At 42.1% G+C, this 26,600-nt stretch overlaps 1 protein-coding gene across 3 annotated transcripts in view; it reads right to left on the bottom strand.

Moving 5' to 3' along the window:
* dnah7 (dynein, axonemal, heavy chain 7) overlaps window positions 1-26,600 on the bottom strand; it is a 496,694-nt gene that overhangs the window by 237,919 nt on the left and 232,175 nt on the right. For 2 of the 3 annotated variants that reach the window (XM_051930473.1, XM_051930475.1), the window contains exon 36: window positions 17,984-18,139. The exons of the other annotated variant lie outside the window; for it this stretch is intronic. In XM_051930473.1, coding sequence (XP_051786433.1) covers window positions 17,984-18,139 — 156 coding nt within the window. The remainder of the gene's footprint in view (window positions 1-17,983; window positions 18,140-26,600) is intronic. 3 annotated transcript variants of the gene reach the window in all.

Genomic DNA, 26,600 nt, shown 5'->3' with positions numbered 1-26,600 from the left:
TGACGCATACGAAAGGTCTGACGAAAGGATACTGGCCTCACCCATATCCTAGACTCGGCTGGACGTATTGATGTTAGTATTCTGCTGAACCCAGAATCGGACACGAAGTCACCTGAGCTGGAATCCGGGGATGTGAGCGGACAGGCTAACGGGACGAGTAACGGGGTGGTATGGAGAATATAAACCGAAAAGAGCACACAGATTACAGATTGCTGTTAGGACGGAAATGATACGTAGCGCTATGGAAGATATGTAGCTATGGAAGATATGTAGCGCTATGGAAAATAAATAAATCTACATACGGATATACAGCAACAAAACCGTGTTCTCCTGGGAACTACTGGATCTGGACCGATAGTTAGGTGTCTCCCCTTGAAACTAAGAAGGGAACAGTTTAGGTTTAGTGAGTGGCACACTTAATGCCTCGCTGATTCATACGTACAAGGGATTAGGCCGAATCAGTATATAGTTGGGAAAATTAAATACAGAACCCGGGAGAGCAAGGGGACATAATGGGAATTATAACAGTAAGCCTGTTAATCGCCGCACAGGGGGATCAAAATCATTAATGCTGGAAGGAATATTTTCGGGAGGATCAACAGACGCCCCGTAAAAATGGGTCTCCTAGAAAATTATAGAAAAGAAGACAGGTTTAGATTTCAAGAAGGCATGTAAGAAACTGGAATAGACAGAGTGGTGGGCGGTGGGCCAATAGAGGGGACAGGAGATGTAAGTGAAATACAGGAAACTAGGAAGATCCTGTGTAGGAATAAGCAGGGTTGTTATAATAGTGGAACCGTATCGAAATGGATATGATCGATAGAAATTTAGAAGCAGTACCCCCCTTTATCCTATTATTTTTTTCCCCTCCCTTTATCCTATTATTTTTTTCCCCTCCTTCAGAACCAACCTCAGGCACCTCTATTATCCCCTCCTCTATTCCCCATTCCGATTGCCCCCCCCCTGCACTACAACTAGCAGAAGTTTCCCCTGATGATTCCCCAGGCACAGATCACTATGACCCACCCTGTACTAGACAACAAACCCCCGTCTCCAAATGCACCTCGAAGTCAAACCTCCACTCACAAACCAGCTCCAACTTTTTTCTCTTCTGATCATTCACATTCACTTACTTGCCCTTTAATAGAAGTTCCCCAATCCCCATTATAACCCTGCCCATCCAGCTGGACCCCAAAATCCCACAACAGTTATGATACATCAGGAAATGGGACATCCAAGAATTAAAAGATGTCCGTGAATGCACTTCCAGATCCAAAGGAAGTAGGAGGACTAAAATTTGTTGAACAACTTGATCAGTTAGATAGCATGTGTAAGCCTAATGCTGCTGAATGGACCAGGTACTTCGTCGAAAGTTTGGGACCACAGGGCCACTGTTAGCAGGGGTGTCCGCAATGACGTTCCATGGGTATGGAACCCAGCTTTAACTCGAGGACAGGGGATAGGTGGAGAAGGCGAATTTAACCCACAATGGGAGGCGTTGAGACAAAATATTGCAGAAAAATATAAAAAAGGAACGGACTGGTCCCTTATTTCTGCTGCAAAACAAAAAAGAGACCAAAACGGTTGATGAATGGGCACATAGGATTCAAGGGACCTTATGGCTAATCACTCGGGCTTGGGAAATGCTGATGACCGCACCCGAGCTGCAGTTCCACCTTTTGTTTCCGGTTTGCACTTTGATATACAAAACAAGGTCCGCACTTCCTGTATTGATGTGGGAAAGTGCCACGTTTGTTGAAGTCAAACGACATGCTGAACATGCCGAATCGAACTCTCATGCCAAATTATTGGCCAGCACAGATGAACTATTATACCAGGAATGCTCCTGACCAAGGTCGAGGATATGGCTTTAGAGGAAGGGGACGAGGACGAGGAAGAGGACGAGGTGGTTTTAGAGCTCCTCCTGTTGACCACACTAAGAATCCTTTTATTCCCTCTCCCTTTAATTCCAATGCTAATTCCTTCTCTTGCTACGCCTGTGGTGAAAAACTGGACATTTTCGTCGGGAGTGCCCTCACAGACAGCAACAGCCCCCACCTCCCCTTATTCCATCTATTTTCTCTGACACCTCTGACTAACAATACTGGGCCATAGGAAAACGCTGGGACCTCCAGCCACTCTTTTCAACTACCTTTGCTCACCCATAATTCAGAGACTGATCCTTTACTGACATTGTTCGTTGATGGCACTGAGACTGTTTTCTTAATCGACACTGGTGCCACCTCGCTCGCTGGCAAAGGTCCCTACCTCGAACAAAACTGTTACTGTGCTTCCTGCTCTCTGGACAACCTCACCTTCTTCAAGTATCAAAACCTCTTCAAGTCAGTCACGTCCTGGCGGACATACTTTGTTCAACCCTAAAGTTGTTGTGTCAAATTACCCCTTACCCCAAACCCTCTTTTGCAGCATGAGATATTTCCCCACACACCATTCTCCTCAAAGCCCTACACTCTTTTTCCCATTGTCTTTTTCCCAATTTACAGGCCCCTGACATTTTTACACTGTACTGCCCAATACTTCCCTATAGAAGTAGACACCACCTGGCTAGAATCTTTCCTTACTTCTGGTATTTGCCCGAAACCCTTCATATCTACTGATGTTTTTATTTCATCCACAAAGGCAGCTGCTTCTGTTCATTTTACATGCTCACAGCACATATATTATCTTGGCAAAATAGTGCCTCATATTTTCCTTAGCTAAATCACACACTGTTAAATGGGAGAAAATAGGACATTGGGTGGAAAAAAGCCTTGAAAGAACAGACTGGTTACAAGTTACTCCAGGTATTTTTGATACTCCTGACCATTTAATAACTAAAGTAGTGTTTCAAAGGATAGCCCATCCGTGAGCCTCTGGTGATCCACCCGAAATCCTCCTTCCGCCCGCACCGTGTCCAATATCCTTTGTCTCCCGAAGCAGAGGCTGGCATCTCCGCCGTACATCCCGATCTCGTCAAAACGCAGGTACCGGCCGATGGACATGAAACCGTCATGCCTCAGGGATACAGAGAAGCCCCTTTGTGTTTCTGGTTAAGCTCTTGCCCCAAAATTTAGAAAGGCCGTCTGGCCGGAAAAAGGTAGTACATTGATACAGTATGTAGATGGAAATAATATGTAGCGCTACCGGAAAGAAGATTGTACAATAGATACTCAGAAATTGTTGCTGTTTCTGGGGGAAAGATGGGAAAATGGCCATAAAGTTTCTAAGGTAAGTCTGCAGGTAAAGCAGAGCATTAAAAAAAAAACAGGTTACTGTCTGTTCTAGGTATTCTGGGCATACTGCAGACAGTGGGTTCTAAATTTTACTGAAAGAGGCACAGCCGTCTGACACAATACTCCTGGCATCCTCCTTTCTGGCCAGGTCCAATGGAATGAACTGGCTGAGAAGGCTCTCTGTAACCTCAAAGCTGCTCTTCTATCTGCGCCCGCGCTAGGTTTGCCTGATCATTCTCGTCCATTCACTTTGTTCGTGGACGAAAAGCAGGGATTTATGAATGCAGTACTGACGCAACAGCAACAACATGGAGATAAACAAAGACCGGTGGCTTATTTTTCTAAAAAACTGGATCCAGTGGCCGCAGCACTTCCTCCGTGTCTTCGTGCTGTGGCTGCAACAACAGAAGCTGTATTAAGCAAGCACGGATGTAGTTCTCATGAGCCCCCTAACAGTTAAAGTGCCTCACGCTGTACATTCTATCCTAGTACAAGCCAAAACTTCACATCTCAACTAGTTACGCAGTGGTCCAAGGGGACCGCCTGCTGGAAGCAAATCGAATTTCATCAAGCTTAAGTGCACAAACAGCTGAACTCGTAGCACTCACTCGAGCATGTCAGCTGTCCGAAGGGAAGATCGTAACAATTTATACAGATTCCAGGTATGCTTTTGGAGTCTGCCATGATCATGGAGCACTATGGAAACTAAGGGGATTTAAGACCAGTACTGGCAAAACCATCCAACATCAGAAATTGATCGAATCCCTTTTAGAAGCCATAACCAAACCATCGAAGCTAGCGATTGTTAAATGATAGCTCACACAGGATCCTGTTAGCAAAGGAAATGAATTAGCTGACCACTTTGCTAAAGAGGCTGCATATAATAACACACCAATTTCTTTATTCCAACAGAGAAATGACCAGGACCCTGATAATCAAATTATTTCTTTACAGAGTGCAGCCACGGATATCGAAAGGAGAAAATGGTCCAAAGAAGGGTCCCTTTCTGATGGAGTCTGGACTCATAAACACACTAACAAACCTTTTCTCCCAAAAGCCTCTTTCCCAGGAATGGCAAAAATCGCCCATGGCCTCAATCACGCAGGAAGAGATGCCATGGTTCGAGATGTTGAAAAACATTGGAAGCTGTAGGTTTCTCTACATATGCAGAGCAATTTTGCAGATGCTGTGCAATATGTCAAAAGTTTAATGTGGGAAAAGGTACCCAGGTAAGTCCCGCCGTTACCCCTAATCCAATGGGTCCGTTTGAACACCTCCAAATGGATTTCATTGAACTAACCCCGTCTAAAGGGTACCGATATTGTCTTGTGATTGTCGATGTGTTCTCCCGATGAATAGAGGCTTTCCCTTCAAAACACAGCGATGCCAAAACAGTAGCTAAAGCACTAATTAAAGAGATTATTCCAAGATGGGGTATCCCTCAAAAGTTACAAACAGATAATGGCACTCATTTTGTGAACTCCGTTATAAATGAATTAACCACCTGGCTCCAAATTAATGTGCACCATTATTGTAAATACCATCCCCAAAGCGGAGGCATCGTAGAACGATGCAATGGCACTTTAAAAGCTAAACTCGCAAAAATTTTGTGAACAAACTAATTTATCATGGCCGGATGCACTACCCTTAGCTTTAATGGAACTAAGGGGACGGACACACCGACAACTGGGACTATCGCCGTTTGAGATTCTGACTGGACGTCCAATGCCCGTTGGCATGGTTGTAGGAAATGTGAATTTGCATACTGTGGACAATGATCTTCTCTCTAGTCTTGCAGGTTTGCGAACCTCGTTGAAGGAAATCCACCAGCAGGTTAATCAAGCCTGGAGGACCAGTCCCCTTTCTAAGGATTTACCAATTCCCTTGGGCACCTGGATCCTGGTTCGAGATACTCGAAGGAAACACTGGCATCAGCCTAGGTGGAGAGGACCATTCCAAATTCTTCTATCCACACCACACGCCGTGAAAGTTGAAGGACTGCCTGCCTGGATTCACGCCTCACATTGCAAGAGATGGCACCCTTGATTGCTGTGCTACTATGCTTTTCTTTTCCCTTGTCTACTGCCCTGGTCACCTTGACTTTCCCGTTAGGAATTACCACGTCAGTGCAGTTTGATTTCTGCTCTATTATCAACTGTGGGAACCAACAACGTTTCCTTAACTTCACCAAAGACGCTATTGAAGGCATACATGAACAGCTTGATCGTACTTCTCTGATGACTTGGCAAAATCGTCTAGCCTTGGACATGTTACTTGCGGAAAAGGGAGGTGTCTGTGCTATGTTTGGTGATGCTTGTTGTACATATATTCCAAATAATACTGCGCCAGATGGATCAATAACTCGTGCATTGGCAGGCCTCACTGCTTTCTCTAAAGAATTTTCCACTAATTCTGGCATTACAAATCCCTGGGATCAGTGGTTTGCATCCTTCTTCGGATCCTGGGGAAAATGGATAAGATCTGTTTTCATTTCTTTGGTTGTGGCATTTTGTCTCCTCCTCCTGGTTGGTTGTTGTATTATCCCTTTGTTTCGCTATATAATATCTAAGTACTTTACCGCCTCTATGGAAAGGGCATATATGCTACATGAGGAGCGCATGTCTCGTATAGCTTCTTCCATTTTCTTCCCCCCTTCCCCTTCATCAACCATTTCAAGATAGAATTATATTGCCCACATCATTTTGTTCAAAAAGGGAGGAGTGTAAAAACATAAAAAGATGTAATTGAACAAAATGTATGTGTGTACAGAAAATAGGACAGAATGATGAAACTTGTTTGTGTTTTGCGTACGTGACAAAAAGCATGTATACTTTCTGGAAGTTTTCTTTTGATAATGTGTGTGACAAGAAAATATACCTTTAGGGTAATGACTTTACAAAATTGGAAAAGTACAATGAGTCAGGACGCTATTTTTATTGCTTACGTGGTCAACGATCAGGAGATTAGAAAGGTATAAAAGAACAAGGACATCTGCGCTCGAGGCAGATGAAGCGCGGTGTCCTAGGACTGTGTTTCTCTGACATTTTACCTTTGTCTGGTATGTATCAATAAAAGGTTTTTACTAATTTTAATTTTCTTCTCTGTCTTCAGTCACAAAAAGTGTCCACAATGGCGAGCACCTGGTGGCCGGGCCTGCACCCATGGGGCTCGGCCGGGCACAGCCCGAAGAGGCAATGTGGGTCCCCCTTCCCATGGGCTCACCACCTATGGGAGGGGCCAAGGAGGTCGGGTGCAGTGTGAGTTGGGTGGTGGCCGAAGGCGGGGACCTTGGCGGTCCGATCCTCGGCTACAGAAGCTGGCTCTTGGGACGTGGAATGTCACCTCTCTGAAGGGGAAGGAGCCTGAGCTAGTGCGCGAAGTTGAGAGGTTCCGGCTAGATATAGTCGGACTCACCTCGACGCACAGCTTGGACTCTGGAACCAATCTCCTTGAGAGGGGCTGGACTCTGTACCACTCTGGAGTTGCCCCCGGTGAGAGGCGCCCAGCGGGTGTGGGTATACTTATTGCCCCCCGACTTGGAGCCTGTACATTGGGGTTTACCCCGGTGGACGAGAGGGTAGCCTCCCTTCGCCTTCGGGTGGGGGGACGGGTCCTAACTGTTGTTTGTGCGTATGCACCGAACAGCAGTTCGGAGTACCCACCCTTTTTGGAGTCCCTGGAGGGGGTGCTAGAGGGCATATCTTCTGGGGACTCCCTCGTTCTGCTGGGAGACTTCAATGCTCCCGTGGGCAATGACAGTGAGACCTGGAAGGGCGTGATTGGGAGGAATGGCCCCCCCGATTGAACTCGAGCGGTGTTTTGTTATTGGACTTCTGTGCTCATCACGGATTGTCCATAACGAACACCATGTTCAAGCATAGGGGTGTTCATATGTGCACTTGGCACCAGGACACCCTAGGCCTCAGTTCGATGATCGACTTTGTGGTCGTGTCGTCGGACTTGCGGCCACATGTCTTGGACACTCAGGTGAAGAGAGGGGCGGAGCTGTCAACTGATCACCACCTGGCGGTGAGTGGGCTTCGATGGTGGGGGAGGATGCCGGTCAGGCGTGGTAGGCCCAAACGTGTTGTGAGGGTCTGCTGGGAATGTCTGGCAGAGCCCCCTGTCAGAAGTAGCTTCAACTCCCACCTCCGGCAGAACTTCGACCACATCCCGAGGGAGGTGGGGGACATTGAGTCTGAATGGGCCATGTTCCGTGCCTCTATTGTTGAGGCAGCTGACCGGAGCTGTGGCCGTAAGGTGGTCGGTGCCTGTCGTGGTGGCAATCCCCGAACCCGTTGGTGGACACCGGCGGTGAAGGATGCCGTCAAGCTGAAGAAGGAGTCCTACCGATCCCTTTTGTCCTGTTGGACCCTGGAGGCAGCTGATAGGTACCCAGGCCAAGCGGAATGCGGCTTTGGTGGTTGCTGAGGCAAAAACTCGGGCGTGGGAGGAGTTTGGGGAGGCCATGGAGAACGACTTTCGGACGGCTTCGAGGAGATTCTGGTCCACCATCCGGCGTCTCAGGAAGGGGAAGCAGTGCAGTGTCAACACTGTATATGGTGGGGATGGTGCGCTGCTGACCTCGACTCGGGACGTTGTGGGTCGGTGGGGGGAGTACTTCGAAGACCTCCTCAATCCCATTAGCATGCCTTCCAATGAGGAAGCAGAGCCTGGGGACTCAGAGGTGGGCGCCCCCATCTCTGGGACTGAGGTCACCGAGGTGGTCAAAAAACTCCTTGGTGGCAGGGCCCCGGGGGTGGATGAGATACCCCCGGAGTTCCTCAAGGCTCTGGATGTTGTAGGACTGTCTTGGCTGACACGCCTCTGCAACATCGCATGGACATCAGGGACAGTGCCTCTGGATTGGCAGACCGGGGTGGTGGTCCCCCTCTTTAAGAAGGGGGATCGGAGGGTGTGTTCCAACTACAGAGGGATCACACTCCTCAGCCTCCCTGGAAAAGTCTATTCGGGGGTCCTGGAGAGGAGGGTCCGTCGGATAGTCGAGCCTCGGATTCAGGAGGAACAGTGTGGTTTTCGTCCTGGTCGCGGAACAGTGGACCAGCTCTATACCCTTAGCAGGGTCCTGGAGGGTGCATGGGAGTTTGCCCAACCAGTCTACATGTGTTTTGTGGACTTGGAAAAGGCATTCGACCGTGTCCCTCGGGGAATCCTGTGGGGGGTACTCCGGGAGTATGGGGTACCGGACCCCCTGATAAGGGCTATTCGGTCCCTGTACGATCGTTGCCAGAGCCTGGTCCGCATTGCCTGCAGTAAGTCGAACCCGTTTCCAGTGAGAGTTGGACTCCGCCAGGGCTGCCCTTTGTCACCGATTCTGTTCATAACTTTTATGGACAGAATTTCTAGGCGCAGCCAGGGCGTTGAGGGGGTCCGGTTTGGTGGGCTCAGGATTGGGTCACTGCTTTTTGCAGATGATGTTGTCCTGTTTGCTTCATCAGGCCGTGATCTTCAGCTCTCTCTGGATCGGTTCGCAGCCGAGTGTGAAGCGGCTGGGATGAGAATCAGCACCTCCAAATCCGAGACCATGGTCCTCAGCCGGAAAAGGGTGGAGTGCCCTCTCAGGGTTGATAGCGAGATCCTGCCCCAAGTGGAGGAGTTCAAGTATCTCGGGGTCTTGATCACGAGTGAGGGAAGAATGGAGCGTGAGATCGACAGGCGGATCGGTGCGGCGTCCACAGTAATGCGGGCGTTGCATCGGTCTGTCGTGGTGAAAAAGGAGCTAAGCCGCAAGGCGAAGCTCTCAATTTACCAGTCGATCTATGTTCCTACCCTCACCTATGGTCATGAGCTATGGGTAGTGACTGAAAGAACGAGATCGCGAATACAAGCGGCTGAAATGAGTTTCCTCCGCAGGGTGTCTGGGCTCTCCCTTAAAGATAGGGTGAGAAGCTCAGTCATCCGGGAGGGGCTCAGAGTAGAGCCGCTGCTCCTCCACATCGAGAAGAGTCAGATGAGGTGGCTTGGGCATCTGATCAGGATGCCTCCTGGACGCCTCCCTGGGGAGGTGTTCCAGGCACGTCTAACCGGGAGGAGGCCCCGAGGAAGACCCAGGATACGTTGGAGGGACTATGTCTCTCGGCTGGCCTGGGAACGCCTTGGGATTCTCCTGGAAGAGCTAGAAGAAGTGGCCGAGGATAGGGAACTCTGGGCATCTCTGCTCAAGCTGCTGCCCCCGCGACCCGACCTCGGATAAGTGGGAGACAATGGATGGATGGATGGATGGCCTCATGCTTTTCGAAGGTTTATACTCCTCACTACTAAGTGTAGTGTTTGAGACTTCACATACCTAGGCCCTAGTAAAGAATGCTTTAGTTTACTCAAAGCAGCCATTCAAAAGCTTTTGCCTTGCAAAAGAAGTCTTTGAATTCTATGGCAAACACTAGGTAATCTATGTCCTCATACTGAGAGATAATGGAAAATCTTCTTATGGAACAAACAAATATGCAGGCTCATTTTGCTGATTGTATGTTGATTGAAATTTTCAGTATCATACTAGAATTAATATCAGATTACAAAGAGGTACTGTACATGGTAATGAAATTAGAGACTCACACTGTTAAATTGCAGCATTTAAATTGAAGCTGGTAGACCAGGAGGAGATGGACACCAAAAAAAGTATAAATTTAAGATTTTCCTTTTCCATTCAGAGCCTGAGATGATTTCCTGAATCGTTCCTCCCCCACACTATGCGACTCTTCAATTTCACCCAGGGGAGTAAACGTTAACATTATACAAAGTTACTGTCTGTTATACCTGCATTTTTATCACTCTTTAATTTAATAGTTTTTTATCAGTATGCTGCTGCTGGATTATGTGAATTTCACCTTGGGGATTAATAAAGTATCTATCTATCTATTAAAAGTGCTCACAGAATTTTCTTGAAAGATACAGGCTCAGTGAAGTACAGTCCAGTTTTTAAGATATGCCAACAGAAAGTGTGTGCTGGATGAGGCTCAAAGGACACTGGAGTTTGTCCCCGACTACAGAAAAGGCAAGCCATGAATCCAGTTATCAAAAGATGACAGAGTCGTGACCATTCTTGTTTTTCCCGGCATTCCTTAAGCTTAGCCTGGCAGTCTCACACCATTTATTTGATTCTGTAGAAGATGTATTTTGGTGGTTGATGCATTTGACAATATGGGATAATTCTCATTTATTTGTTGTTCAAAATAGATATTTATGAGTCACTGCTCATTAGTTAAAAATGTGGGGAGGTTAACCTCACCAGGAGGAATCTGATGAAAAGATTAATTGCCAAGGTGGGTCACTTCTGTTATTTATCAGTAGAGTTAGGACACTAAATTTGGGAACCTGTTTTTCCAATCTTCTACCAGATGCTCAATGTAATTACTTACTTAAAAGAAAACTTATTTTTTCAATCTTTTTTTACTCCCGCTATGTTGGGTTAATCCTCTTTAATAAAATCCCTTTGTGCGTCCAGGTGTCCGTGTGTGTGTCTTCTGGTGAAGTGCGCATGCGCGGGGCACGATGCGATGCGTGATATTACTGTCAGAGAAAGTTAGAGGCGTTTTACGGAATTACAAACCAGTATTACTGCAAGAGGAAATTAAAGGTACACAATACAGTGACGCATATTACAGCCACATACAAGCCAGTATTACTGTCAGAGGAGATTAAAGGCATATTACCGACGCGCACGCCTGTATTACCGCCAGAGAAAATTAAAGGTATATTACGGACGTACAAGCCAGCGGACATACAAGACAGTATTACTGTCACAGAAAATTAAAGACACACAATACACGGTGGCAGCCCACGAAGAACGGTCAGCCTCAGCAAGTAAACATCAACAAAAGAAAGGCTGAAGAAAGAAAAAATACGACAACAAAAAGAATGAGGTCAAAGTCCCTCGCCATTTAATATAGACTGTTCCTACTAATGTTTATGCACTACTGTTCTAGCGCCTGTTATTCTAACGGGCTAAATGACTAGTAATAATATAATATAATAATAATATGACTCCATATTCTCTGACTCAGCTTTGCTGAGTGAGATCCTCTGAAAAAACGGCCACAACAAAGGACAACGCTCCTAAAAGAAACACCAAGGAAATGTGCTGGAGTGCAAAATAGCCTGAGGGCATGAGAACAATGTCCAAGAATGCTAGTGTCCTACTAGCCAATGGTCAGTCACTGGAGAACAAGCTGGACAAAATACAAGCAAGAGTGACATGACCAGATCATGTGATTCAGCCTGCACTCTGGTTGCCATATGGACAGAGCCAAAGAATCTGGCAAATTGTAAGATGGAGGTGTGTGTCTCATGGCCATCAACAACAACTGGTGCGACAGCAGGTATGTAATGGTCTTACCACATCACTGCTTGTCTGATCTGTAGCTCCTCACAATTAAATGCAGACCATTTTATCTTTCTGGGGAGTTTGCTATGGTCATTGTAATGGTCTTAGATATTCCAACTCAAGTACACATAGACACTGCCCAGATGGAAGCATATGAGATTCTCAATCACCATCAGAATGAAAACCTGGAAGCTGCCCTCATTTTGGCTGGCAATTTCATCAATGCTAGTCTCAAAAAGGTAATACTGAACTTTTATCAGCACATTAGATATTCTACCAGTAGGGACAGGGAACTTGAACATTGCTATAACTCCATATATAGACAACTGTAAGGCTTCCATTTGGCAAATCTGACCATGCTGACATGTTTCTTATGTCCAGATACAAACAAAAGTTAAAACAAGAAGCTCAGTCATGAGTGAGTTTGCATATTGGACAGACCAATCAGAAGACATTCTCCAGAACACACTGAGTGTTGCTGACTAAGAAATGTTCAGACACAGTTCTAATGATGTCATCCAAAGTCATCATCAGACTTACCCAAACCAGAAACCTTGCATGTTTAAAACCATTTGCAATGCACTAAATGTTCACCATCACTGCAAATAACTCAGGGATCGTGTCTAGGAATATGGATAGATTACAAAGCCATCTCGCACAAACAACATGAGAGTCAGTAAAGCTGCTAAGTGATGATATAGACAGAAAGTGAAAGGGCAGTTTGAACAATCCAATTCTAGGTGAATGTGGCATGATTTGTGGTCAATAACGAATTATAAAGCAACTACTCTTAGCATAGTGAGTGAAGACACCCCTCTGGTAGACGTGCTTAATAATTTCAATGTGTGCTTTGATGTGAATGTCACTAACACCAGCCAGAGGTCCAACAACTCTGTGGCATTAGAACTTCTCATTGAGGAAATGGAACTTATTTTGTTGGAACATAATGTAAGAAGAGCTTTCAGAAAAGTGAACACCAGGAAGGAAGCGGTTCTGGACGGCATTCCATGATGTGTTTTCAACAGCTGTGCTGATCAGCTTGAACCAGTGTTCACAGTCATATTTAACGCCACCTTAACCCAGTCTGTTCTATCAACATGCTTTAAAAGATCCACCATTGTCCCTCTACCTAAGAAATGACATCCAACCCACCTGAATGACTATTGCCCAGTTGCACTAACGTTTAGAGCAGGGGTGTCGAACTCCAGGCCTGGAGGGCCACAGTGGCTGCAGGTTTTCACTCTAGCAGTTTTCCTAATCAGTGACCAGTTTTTACTGCTAATTAACTCCTTTTCCCTTCATTTTAATAGCCTTGTTTTTAAGGATTCAGTCCTCTGAATTGATTCTTTCTTCATTAAATGACAGCCAAACAGAAAAGAGACGTGAAACGAGCCAACAGATCACCAGCTAAACTGGGATTTCAAACTCCAATCAATTTCACTCCAACCAATCTCTTAATGAGAAGCCAATTCTTTCTGTTAATTAAGTCCGTTATTTAATTCCATGGCTTGTTGCTGCTCTCATTCTGCCACAGAAGACATTTCCAAAACTGTTGTCTTTTCTGTTTTTTCTAAGAACGCCTGTCAAAATATTTTGGTGACCTGAGAGATCAACCTTACTGAGACTGTGTCTCATTATTGTTTGGCTGCTCATTAAGGAAAAAGAAACAACAAAAGGGGCCTGAGTCAAGTTAATTAAAACTAAAGCAAAAGAAGTTAATTAGCAGCAAAAACTGGTCACTACTGAAGAAGATGGTTAGAATGAAAACCTGCAGCCCTCCAGGACCGGAGTTCAACACCTGTGGTGTAGAGTAATGAAAGCCAAAAATCATATATGCTCTTCTCTATCAAAAGTACTGGATCCATTACAATGTGTATGTCACTTCAGTAGATCCACAAAGGATGTCATCACATTACCTATCATTCAAAGATTCTACATTTACTAGAAATAATCAGAAGCTGCTACAGTAGATATGAGCTCCTTGCTGCTGCACAAGAGTAGAATTGTTTAAAGGATGCAACAAAACCTCCCAAGGTCAGATTAAAAAAAAAACAGACAGACAGTCTTTTTGAATGGCCATGATTTTAGTTTTTAAATTTCAAAATCTGGGTGGATGGGTCGCCTGCTATGGAAGCTATATAGCTCAGAGACTTGAAAAAAAGGGCGTGAGTGAATGATGTTAAATCCTTTTACTGCATCAGGAAGCATTGATTTGAGCCTGTTATTTGAGGGACTGATTTTTATGTTGCCATGTAGTATTTTCTCTTTTCTGAAGTCAAGTTGTGACCATTGAAATCACTGAAGTTAAAAGAAAAAAAACTGCTTTCTTTTTACTATTAAACTCCTATAAAGTTCAATAAAAGGTGAGGGTGAATTATTTTAAAACTCAAGTCAAAAGCATCTCAAGCAATATATACTTGTAAAGAGAGATTCAGTTAGATACGATAAACTTTAGGACATATCACTTTGACTGCATGCTTTTTCCAACTAAATATGTATTAACTCAAACAACAGCAAAAGATAGCACTTTTCTAAACAAATAAGATGAGTCAGGCACTGTATTTTCAAGAAGAAAAGTTGTGAAGACATATTCATAGAATACCGACACAGATTTTGAACACATGTGCCCAAATATCCCAACAGTAATGAGAACAAGGTAAGGCTATTGGCCTTAATGAAAGGAATAGTTTGCCGGACACTTTTCCTTCCTCTGATTTTTGCTAAATTGAGCAATGCCCCTTTAAACTTGTTGATGCATTCCTAATTTTCAAATGTTCTGGATAAGATAAATCTGGTGATACTTTACACTTTATAAATCTGCTGATACTGATAATTTAGTAATTTTTTATGAAGAGACTATATAACATTTGATTACTTTTGTCTGGAAGATCAAGATCAATAAAAGTAATTTTTTGTGTGCCTGCCAAATCTCTTTGGGGACCACCAGTGGGAGCTACTGGGGTAGGACTGCCACGATTTCCACACAACCCAGAAATGCTTTGGATGACCTGGATGGGAGACCAGAAGCTCTTCACTTGAATTGAGTCTGAGCTGAGAGGCAGTGGGCAACACTTAGCGGTGGAGAGAAGGAGATTATTTATGTACACTTGGGGCTTATTACTAGAGAGGGGATTGTGAAGAAGTGCCTGGAGAGAATAAAAAGCCTTTATTTTATCCTAATAACGTGTGCTATAGTACTTCACATATATCCTTACACAGCAATATACAGAAAACATTTAGACTTCGGTACATATGGCCAATGTATACCCTTGAGGGTATGCCCAGCAAACTGATCTTAGTGGCTGCTTTAGGCATGCAAAGCAGAGTTAACAACCCCAAACAGATCAGTAACATGAACCATCTATAAGATAGATGGAGCAGTTACAGCAATTATTACAAAAGATAGGTTTGACAGAAAGCATAAAAAATGTAGTATCACACTGTATTTGCAATACTTGGAAATATGGCCAAACTAATTCAAAATAAATTTTGCTTCTTGTCCTGTCACATCTGTCCAAAAACTGCACTGTACTAGCCTTGAAAAACTAAGGCTAGTGATATGGACCTAATAATATCCCAGGGTATGCTTTTGAATCATCCCAGCTTCATGATCTGCCTCTACTCTCTCAAGTGACACATCCGACAAGGCCAGAAGCAGATCTGACCTAAATCCAGAAGCTAAACCAGCGCTCAGCTTTATATAAGGCCTCACATTGGAAAAAGATTTAAAAACAAAAAACAGAAAAAAGAATACCAAACCTAAAAACTGCTCACAGACATTCAAATGTAATTTGTTCTGTCTACTGGGTTTACATGGTAAAATAATTTGAGTATGCAGTTATATGCATTATGTTAATTCATTTATCCACTTACAGTATGATTCTAGCCCCCTTATTCTAACATATGGTAATGGGAGCAGGAGGTTGTCGCAGCACCATAGGACACAAGGCCACAACCTGTCCTGCCCAGGGTTCAAGTCCTTTGCGGCAAAGAGTTTATACAAGTGTCATTAATGTATAATCTTACTAGTAAGCCCACAATTCGCTAGCGAATCGGAAAACCAAGAATGGCAATCAGTTTCTGTTCTGTCCAATATCTGGATGGATGACATATCATGGAGGGTGGGTGCGTCTGGGGACATGTCATCTAACTACATAAGCATTTCTGTAGTAAAGTGGTCTCGTTTTGTGGAGACATGATTCTGTTGCCTTTGCTGACACTGACTGCTGGCAGAGTTTTGCACAGCAAGTTCAGTTTACAGGTTGTGGTGTTCGTGTGCCAGCCACTGAGTGTGGGAAGCCGCTGGGTTTGTGTCTGTGACCGTTATGTGATCTATATTACTGGCACAGTGGATTAGAGCAAGTGTGGCTCACAGGTTGTGTTGTTTGGGCGCCACGTACTGACTCTGGGAAGCCGCTGCGTTTGACTCTGGGGCGGGCGCCACGGCGCATTACATTGTGTTATTTGGGTGCCACCTACTGACTCTGGGAAGCCGCCGCAGTTTGGGAAGTCACTGCGTTTGACTCTGGGGCGGGCGCCACAGAGTTTTGGAATGCCGCTGCATTTGACTCTGGACTCTGGGGCGGGCGCCAAACTGAATGACCGTTATGTAATCTACATTACTGGCACAGTGGATTAGAGCAATTCTAGTTTACAGGTGGCGGGCTCGTTGCAGTGCGGCAGTGCGCGTGACATCCGGTTTACAACTTTCTCGTTTATGTGTTTTCTGTGCAGTGCGGCAGTGCGCTGCGCCTCGATGCGCCCTGCGTCCATATCCGGTTTACAACCTTCAGTTAGTAATATGGATAGTTGGCTTCTCCTAGGAAACTGTGGGTTTCCTCCCATAGTCCAAAGACATGCAGGTTAGGTGCATTGGCGATTCTAAATTGTCCCTAGTGCGTGCTTGGTGTGTGGGTTTGTGCATATATGTGCCCTGCGGTGGACTGGCGCCCTGCCTGGGGTTTGTTTCCTGTCTTGTGCCCTGTTTTGGCTGGGATTGGCTCCAGCAGACCCCTGTGACCCTGTAGTTAGGATATAGCGGGTTGGATAATGGATGGATGGATAGTTGGTTTCTGCATTATGTTAAGCACTTCTTTCTCTATGATTCAGCAAGTTTAGGAAGTGGATATTTGAATAGTTGCTGTTATTAATTCAGTGAGGTACTGTACATATTTAGTCCAGTATATTTGTATTTAGATAAATGTTTTAATATCACATTGTCTTTCTTTTAGTTTTCCTGAATCAAAATGGATTAAAATATATCCATTAAATCAATTAACTATATCAATTAATTATTAATCATCTATAGTTCTATTAATTGATGTTTGCAGCAATACCAGATAGTGTGTATTCTGCCATGAGTCCATATCTTACTTTATTTCTGTTGATGGATATTTATTTGTTTTTAATATCTATGGTTTCATGGAAAAAAAATGATACTCTCATTACATACTTTACCAGTGGTTATTTAGAACATCCACACCTATGTATTTCTGCTCATGACTTTTACAGTTTTATTGAATTCAAATGAACTCATTAACCATCTGAGCAATTATTATTATTTTTCCTAAGTTGGTCATTTAAACCACCCAGAGTGGGTAATGAACAAAAGACATTTTTATGATGGCTGATTTTAGAATATTTAATGTGTGAGCTGAAATGGATGAAGCCAGACAATGTGGATCAATAATGGGATTTAACCGAGGAGTAAATTATTTGTTCATCTCTGTGACTTATTATTCGGACTCCCTAATCCTTCTGTAGTGGTCCTAGAAATTATTCTGTTTTTTTTAGTACTACAGCAGATAAAATGCTCTTTAGTGACACCATCAGATTTAGCAACAAAATGAATCCAATGATGCACCTCGGGACCTGACACCTTACAGTATCTTTCATTTGCTCTCTCATGGCTAGGCTTATATCAGCAATACCTTTTCTATATTTGAATATGCTGGATTTAGGTGCATTTGTAAAGTATATTTTACATGGCAGTATGGCTCATAAGATATAAACAATAAAATATAGCAAGATTTATTTTTTTCAAACTCTTTGCATTTTAAAATGAAAGAAAAACAAATACATTTCTATGACCAATCAATAATAAACATTATGTCTGCCTCAAGCTAGATACAGCTGGGAAAAATAATGTGAGAATTTTGCAGCATTGTAAATCAGTTTTAAATAGGATACACACGGGACATTTCCTTCTGCTTCTTATTTATTTTTTGGAGCACTACAAAACCTCACTGCTTGTGCTGGTTTTACAGTGCCTGCTAAATATATCATTTTTACTATCACAGCACTAGACTTACTTACAGTAGCTGTTATTATTTGAAATATACCATATTAGATTTTCTCTTTAAAAGTTTTTGTCTGAAAATCAAAAAATGTAAGAAATAAAATAAAATACCGTTTTCTTGCCTAGTGGAGGACCAAAAACCCCTTTTCTTCGCTTATCTAGCTTCGACATAATGATGTTCTGTGTCTGAGCAGCTGTGGTCTGGGCAGAGAAGTTAATGAGGAGAGGGTTGTAGACATCCTTGTCAAGGTGGTTTAGCAAAAAATCCTGGAATGAAAGCAAATACATATTAATTTCCTCATTGCAACAACGGAAACTGAAGGTGGCAAAGCACTAACAACTGGAAGTTATATGATCTCCCTTTAAAGGCTCAGCATGAGTATATGTTGAGTCATAAAAAAATGCACATTCAGTATTTGCAGTATTTAAAAATGGTCATGAAAAGAAAGCTGCTCATCAGTTTTGTGTAGGAAAGTAATTGTTTTGTACCCATTAGAATAAAGAAAATGCTTTACAGAGTGTGACAGTTGTAATAAGGCGCTATATAGCACCTGACCCGGCACAGACTGACGCAGAGGCACGTGCTAAAATCACACAGGCTTTTATTTTCTCTTCAGCCGTGGGGCACGTCTTCCCCGTGTCCTACAGGCCCAACACAGTCCCAAAGCACTTTATACAGAGCACAAACAATCCTTCCTCTGGCACCACCACTCCTCCCAGGCAACCTCGTCCTCTTCCTCCTGATTCTGGCTGTCGAGTGGTGGAAGCTGACCCCTTTTATAGCCCACCCGGAAGAGCTCCAGGTGCTTGATCACCTGTTGCTAATTGCACTTCTGGGCGGGGCTGTAGAGATGTCCAGGCTGGCTCTGGGATCCATGCAGCAACTCCTGGCGGCTACCCCAGATCCCCACAGGGTTGTGGTGGACTCCATCTCCCATGGAGCCCTGCGGGAAACTGAGGCACCCACGTCACCCAGAGAGGCTGCCACCAAGCGACCCGGGGGGGGGGGGTACTGAGGAGCCCATGTCTGCTCCCCCAGAACATATGCAACAGGGGTGTCCCGGGCATGGGACCCAGCCGCCCGTTACACAGTATAACCAAAAGAAATAGTCTGCAATAAGATTTATAACCACCCTAATAAAGAGGTTGACTAAATGGGTAACATTTTTTAACTATAAAAAACAATAAGGTCAGAGCAAAAGGTGCCTCTGGCACAAAGAGCATATCTTTACTGAGCACAGGCTTCCCAGACTCCTTGGAGCCACTTATCCCTAATGACATAGCAACTCACTTTTTCCCTCATCAGTCACTTCAGTGATCAAAACTGAGCCGTTACATTTTAAGTTATTGATCATAAAGATTACAACTGACACACACCTGCATACTCCGGCATACAGGAACCTAAAATGAATCCAGTAATTGTGCAGGAGCAGACATTCAAAAGACACAAGGAAACATACTTTACAAAGACAACAAGTTGGTTGTTATCAAATTTTACTTGTATGCTTCAGAAATTAAATATCCTACCAATTTATTTAATTTTTTATTTTCTGCACCTGGGCTAAGTGAAGTCTATTCTAGCAGTCTGAATAAGTCTGAGAACTTGCACTGTCATTATCTAATTTTATTTGAACACCATTTTCTGTATTTTTATATTAAAATGTGTTTAGTGTTGTGGAGGAGACCCTGGAGAGGTGGAGATATGCTCTGGAGAGGAGAGGAATGAAGGTCAGTAGGAACAAGACAGAATACATGTGTGTAAATGAGAGGGAGGTCAGTGGAATGGCGAGGATGCAGGGAGTAGAGTTGGCGAAGGTGGATGAGTTTAAATACTTGGGATCAACAATACAGAGTAACGGGGAGTGTGGAAGAGAAGTGAAAAAGAGAGTGCAGGCAGGGTGGAATGGGTGGAGAAGAGTGTCAGGAGTAATTTGTGACAGACGCGTATCAGCAAGAGTGAAAGGTAAGGTCTAAAGGACGGTAGTGAGACCAGCTATGATATATGGGTTGGAGACGGTGGCACTGACCAGAATGCAGGAGACAGAGCTGGAGGTGGCAGAGTTAAGGATGCTAAGATTTACATTTATTGTGACAAGGATGGAAAGGATTAGAAATGAGTACATTAGAGGGTCAGCTCAAGTTGGATAGTTTGGAGACAAAGTCAGAGAGGCGAGATTGCGTTAGTTTGGTCATGTACAGAGGAGAGATGCTGGGTATATTGGGAGAAGGATGCTAAGGATAGAGCTGCCAGGGAAGAGGAAAAGAGGAAGGCCTAAGAGAAGGTTTATGGATGTGGTGAGAGAGGACATGCAGGTGATGGGTGTAACAGAACAAGATGCAGAGGACAGGAAGATATGGAAGAAGATGATCCGCTGTGGCAACCCCTAACGGGAGCAGCTGAAAGAAGAAGATTGTTATACAACATTGTGTCACAACAGATTTATAATAATTTGGCTTTCTTGACATTAATTAACAGAAAAAACATTTTTGAAATCAAAGTGAAAACAGAGCTTTGCAAAATGATTTACGTCAAACACAAAAAATTATTCCCTCCAAGTCAGTATTTAGGAGAGGCACCTTTGGCAGCCATGACAGCCTTGAGTCTGTGTTCACAGGTCTCTTTCTATCAAGGTGCAGGTTTCTTACAGACTGCATCAGGAGAGGCATCCCCACAGCATGATGCAATGGTGGAGGTGGTGGCCTCTCCCTGAAAATAAAATATTTATTTTCCGTAATTTAACATTCCTGTATTTAGGGTTTCACACACGTAATGTTTTGGATGCTGTTGTTGCAACTTAAAAAAAGCTCTTGCCTGAAGAAACATTACTTTTTTAAGGCTATGTTCACACTGCATTTAAATGGGGCTCTGTTATGACTTTCCCAATCTGATTTTATTTTTGACTGCTCAAATTAATTTCTGCAATTTTTCCAAATCTGAAACAAGTACAGACATCTATCCTGAATGTTTCCAGTATATGAAAACTGAATGAAACAATTTTGACAGACTAAATGACAGACGCTGGTTGTTGTGTTACTTCATGTTGTTTCAAATTTGTAATCTCATTGCAGCAAGGAACAGATACAGAAAATGAAACCTGGAGCTTGTTGGGGGGAGGATTTGGGTACAAAACAGTCGTTACAGTACATGCTCTGAAAAGGTTTGTTTCTTTGTTGGTTTTTTTTTTTGCCACTAATACTTTTCTAAAAATGTCACATCTGTGTCACATTTGAGTGAAAAAATGGATTTGAGCTACTGTGTGAATGTAGCTTGCACAAAAGGATTAAGAATGGTGCAATTGCTATCAACAATACGGTGCCATTCATGAAAAGGAAGAACATCCTGAAATGATGAAAATTATCCCACAAATTAAGTACACCAAATCAGAACACTTTAAACTGGAATCATAACTAATAATCAAAAAAAAATTGACGCAAAACAACCTTCAATACAGAGAACACAAACCGGTACTAATGCGACTTTGGAAAATCATCAACAATTTAATACATTTAACACTTTTTTTTTGTTGTTGGTCCCTAAAAAAACTCTACTGGTGTGTTTTACAGTATTAAAAACTGCTTGCCTCTCCACTGAAATTAGAAAGTATTAAATGTATTTTAAAAGACCAAATTATGTTAAACCAGTGCTGTGCTATAGTGTTAACAAAACATCGTGAGAGCCCAGTGTTTTTATTTATCACTTTCTATTAAAGTACTGCATATCGTTATTTGTACCTAGGCTTTCAGTTTCTTATTAATGAGCTGAAATGTATAGAGGTAGGTAGGAATGACACAGAGAAAAAGCCTTATCTGTTGGGTTTATTTTGATGCTCGATTAACTGGACGTACAGTAATGTGTTCCATTTATAACACTCTTAGCAGTTTATCAATTCTGTCTTCCACTGATGATTAAAGCATAGAGATACCTGTATACACTCTGCAACAATTTGACAATGGTTTGTTGTGTCAATTGCTTGCTTTGAGCAGCACTTAGATATTTTCTTTATCTTAGCATGATGTAATACTTCTTTGTCTACTAGCCAACTTCAGCAAATTTCAAGTATTATCATGAGTACCTATTTATTGCCTGTAATTTTACGTGACACAATACACTAGATTCTGTTTTGATCAGCCTAAAATGCACCAAATATTGTTTTCTGTTTCCAAAAATTAAATATATACTTTTGTGGAGTTTTGATGAGGAAGCTCTTTGGGTTTGCTGGCCACCCCTACTTCGTGAGACTGTGGGTGCATCTGCTACACCCTTGTCACCACCAAGCTTCAAGGTGGGGATGGTGTGTTGTTGACAGTTTACAGTATTCTAACATGGCAATTAGTCTGATAGTCAAAAAGCTAAATTTTCTAGTCTCATCAGACCATAGAACCTTCTTCTAACTTTAGTCAGAGTCTCTCTTGTTCCTTCTATTTTGTTTTTTTTTTTTTTAGTGGTGGCTTTCTTTGTCTCCCATAAAGATGTAACTGGTGAAACACCTAGGAAACAGTTGTCTTCACAGTCTCTTCAATCTCATCAGCTGTAGGTTGTAAATCCTTTAGAGTTATTACTGGTCATTTGGTTGCCTCTCTCACTACTCTTCTAGCATGATCACTCCGTTTTTGTAGACGTCCTGCTCTAGGCAGATGTACAGCCGTGCCAAATGCTTTGCATTTCTTAATGATTGATTTACGTCCATTCCAGTGGATATTCAGTGACTTGGATATTTTCTTGTCTTCATACCCTGACTTGTGTTTTTCCATTGCCTTTTTACGGAGTTCCATGGAGTCTTCATTGTGTAGGTTAGGTCACAACACAAGTTGGACCTTCCACATACAGGTGCATTTAGACTACAATCAACTCAAACCCCTTGACTACAGACTCTCTATTGTAACTAATTATGGGACCTCTAAAACAATTGGCTACGCTAGTGATGATTTAGGTATAATATCATAGAAATAGAGTGAATAATTACTGTATATGATCAAATATTTTGTGGTTCATATTTGTAATTAATTTAGACTAATTTGCAGAGATCTGGTTTCACTTTGACATTAAACAGTCTTTTTCTGTTGATCAATGTCAAAAAAGCCAAATTAAACCAACTGTGACTGAATGTTGTACAGGGTAAATACTTTTTATAGGCACTGCATTTTCTTACCCACATCACTATTTTCAGTCAGTGCTCTTGTGGCTGCAAACATCCTGTTCATAGCAGCAGCTCCTGTTGCTAGCCATGTGTTTCTGATGTTGCTACATGTGATTTCATGAAGCGTTCACTTTAAAAGATTGTGGTGCCTGCCTCTTAATGTCCAAAATTGGGATTAAAATTGTTATTTTAAACAATTTTTTCAGGAAAGGATCTTTAGAATAGGATTTACTGAGAATTATTTTAAGAACAGTCCTTTCAATTCATCTCTGCTTCATTCATATTGAAAGCCATCTTTGATATATTTCTCACTGTGGCCACTTACGGTATTACATTAATTATGACTTCACCCATTCAGGGATTGTTCCTGCTTTGCAATAAATGATGTTGGAATAAATGTGTTTGAAATTTGATGGATGGATGATTACCACTTTATAAATGTATTTATCGTTTTGTGCTTCACCTGACTTGACAATAGCTTGAATGAGCATGCATGTACTGGTATAAGATATAACAAGCACCATTTTGTACATGAGTGTGTTGTTTGCTTTCAGTCATTATCTGAATATTATAGATAAAAAGGCTGTGCTCTGCTTACTTGCACAAAGAACTTAGCTTTTAAAAGATCACAGGTTTTTGACAAAGCAATCCTCTTGGTTGTTAAATTTATTTTTTCATTTTTTTCCCGCTGCTTTTCAGAAAATTAACACTTTGTGACTTTGGACTGGGAAAGGAAAATGTATTTACTATTAGTTTGTTTAGCAAAGTTCAACACATCTATCACTCATTATTATTAAATAAATGATTAATCCACAGAAAATTTAAATCAATTAATGCATGGTCATCTCACGTGTGGGACTGATGTTCTGTACAGGTAAGCTCCTGCTTTGTGTTTGATGATGCCAGGACAGACACATCCCTATTTTTCTCTGGTTTAATTTATACCATTTTTGTCATGTCTGAATGTGCATTTCTTGATGTTATTGCTATTCTGTTTAGTATTTTGTTTAGTATGATCAGCATCATTTTGTCTTATTCACTTCTTGACTGTGGTTACATTGTATATCATTGACTCACCTCTTAAGATCTTGCATCAAGGTTTTCGATTTACAACAAAAGAGTTAACTATAAAAATAAGTGAATTTAGTACCATAATTATGAAAGTTAGCATTAGGACTTGTAACATTTGACTGTAATTTTGGTTTTGTGCTTTGGTTGAGAGAATTGTCACTGACGGTTCTCTGGTTTTGACTTTGGCTAACTCTCTGGCCACAGCTCTGTTTACTTCTGTTACCTTATTCCATCTCCTGTTTTTTTATTGCTCAGAAGAAAAAAACGTATATAATAAAACCTCTAAGCACCTTCTTCTCGACAGTAATGGACAGTATGAATTCAGAAAAACTGATGTTTCTGGGAAAACAGAGAAGAGCGTAACAACGTAACAATAAGCTGCATGGCAATAACTCGTGGGAAATTTGGAAATTAAAGTTAAAGCTGTCTCACTTCCAGTTAAGACTACAAAATGACATCAAAAATTCAGAATCAATGTCTCCATGATGGGACAGTTAACTTTGTGAGCTGGAATGTTAAAGGCCTGAATCACGAATTAAAGAGAAAGAAAGTATTCTCTCACCTAACAAGTCTAAACGTTAAAACAGTATTTTTACAGGAGACTCACTTGTTAAGCAAAGAGACTGCACTGGCCAAATGTTCCATTCCAGCTTTACAAAGAAAACTAGAGGTGTGGGAACTCTTATACATAGAACAGTCTCATTTGTAGCATCAGATGTAGTATCTGATCCTGAAGGGAGATATGTGATTGTCATGGGCAACTTATTTAACTGTAATGTGATTTTGATAAATGTTTATACACCCAATATCAATGAAAGGGAATTCATGCAAAATGTATTTGCATCTATTCCCAATGTGAACACTCATAAAATTATAATGGCTGGGGACTTTAATTGTGTTTTAAATCCACTCTTAGGTAGGTCTCCTGTCACAGGGGGGATGACATCTAACACTGCAAAGACAGTTACACAGTTTTTAACTGACCACAACTTATCAGACATCTGGAGGTTTCTAAACCCAAACTCAAGAACATATTCCTTCTACTCACCAGTGCATCATTGCTACTCAAGAATTGATTAATTCTTTATAGATAATAATGTCTTGCCTGCAATTAAATCTTGCAAGTACGACGCTATTGTTATTTCTGACCATGCCCCTCTGATCTTGGAGCTGAAATCATTATGCCCCACATACTCATCTCGCAGATGGCATCTTAACCCACTTCTATTAGCAGATGAGAACTGTATAGAATTTATATCAAAAGAAATCAGTTTCTTCCTAGAGACAAATACATCCTCAGAGGCCTCTGCAAGAAACTCTAAAGGCCTTCTTAAGAGGACAGATTATCTCATATCTTTCCCACAGAAATAAATTAGAAACCAAGAAGGTATCAGAGTTAACCAATGAAATTACTAGAATAGATCAAGAACATGCCAGGTGTCCAAGCGAGGCTGTTCATAGGAAAAGACAGGCTTTGCATTCAGAGCTCAACCTCTTAACATCCAAAGAAACTGAACAACTCATTTTTAAATCAAGACATCATTACTATAAACATGGAGAGAAAGCTAATAAGCTCTTAGCTCAACAAATTCAGAAGCAAGAAGTTCGCAATACAATCCCAGCAATCGCCAACACGAACAGAGATAAAATCATTGACCATAAAAATATAATGCACACATTTAGAGACTATTATAAATCCTTATATTCTACTGAGTTCAAAGAAGACAACACACAATCTAATGCATTTCTGGATACATTACAGATACCACAAATAAATACTTTTATTGCAGAGGAATTAGATAAACCTCTGGTGCTATCAGAATTACTAGATGCTATAAAGTCACTTCAGAGTGGGAAAGCAGCAGGCCCTGATGGCTACCCTGTCAAATTTTATAAGAAATTCTCCACTCAGCTAGCTCCTCTCTTATTAGCAACATTTACAGAAGCTAGAGACAATCAAATTCTACCTCAAACTTTTTGCCAAGCATTAATCACCGTCTTTTCTAAACAAAACAAGGACTTATTACAATGTGCATCATACAGACCAAATTCACTTCTGAATAATGATGTTAAGATACTCTCCAAAGTCCTAGCTAGAAGGATGGAGAAAGTGCTGCCTTCGGTAATATCACAAGATCAAACTGGATTTATTAAAGGCAGACACTTAACTTCCAATCTCCAATGGCTGTTTAATGTAATATATTCACCTGCACAGTCAAACACCCTGGAGATATTATTATCGTTGGATGCAGAAAAAGCATTTGATATGATTGAATGGAACTACCTTTTCACTACATTAGAGAAATTTGGGTTTGGCCCGAATATTTGTGCATGGATCAAACTACTGTATACCAATCCAGAAGCTTCAGTTTATATTAACAACATTTGCTCAGACTACTTTAAAGTACAACATGGTACAAGACAAGGATGCCCCTTGTCACCACTGCTATTTGCAATCGCCATTGAACCACTGGCAGTTCACTGTCGAAATGCTTATCAGATAAAGGGGATTATGCAGA

This window comes from Erpetoichthys calabaricus, chromosome 8 (genome assembly GCF_900747795.2).
Source record: "Erpetoichthys calabaricus chromosome 8, fErpCal1.3, whole genome shotgun sequence".
NCBI lineage: Eukaryota > Metazoa > Chordata > Cladistia > Polypteriformes > Polypteridae > Erpetoichthys > Erpetoichthys calabaricus.
The sequence above is the reverse complement of the archived record's forward strand: the minus strand, read 5'-3'. Positions and strand labels throughout refer to the sequence as shown.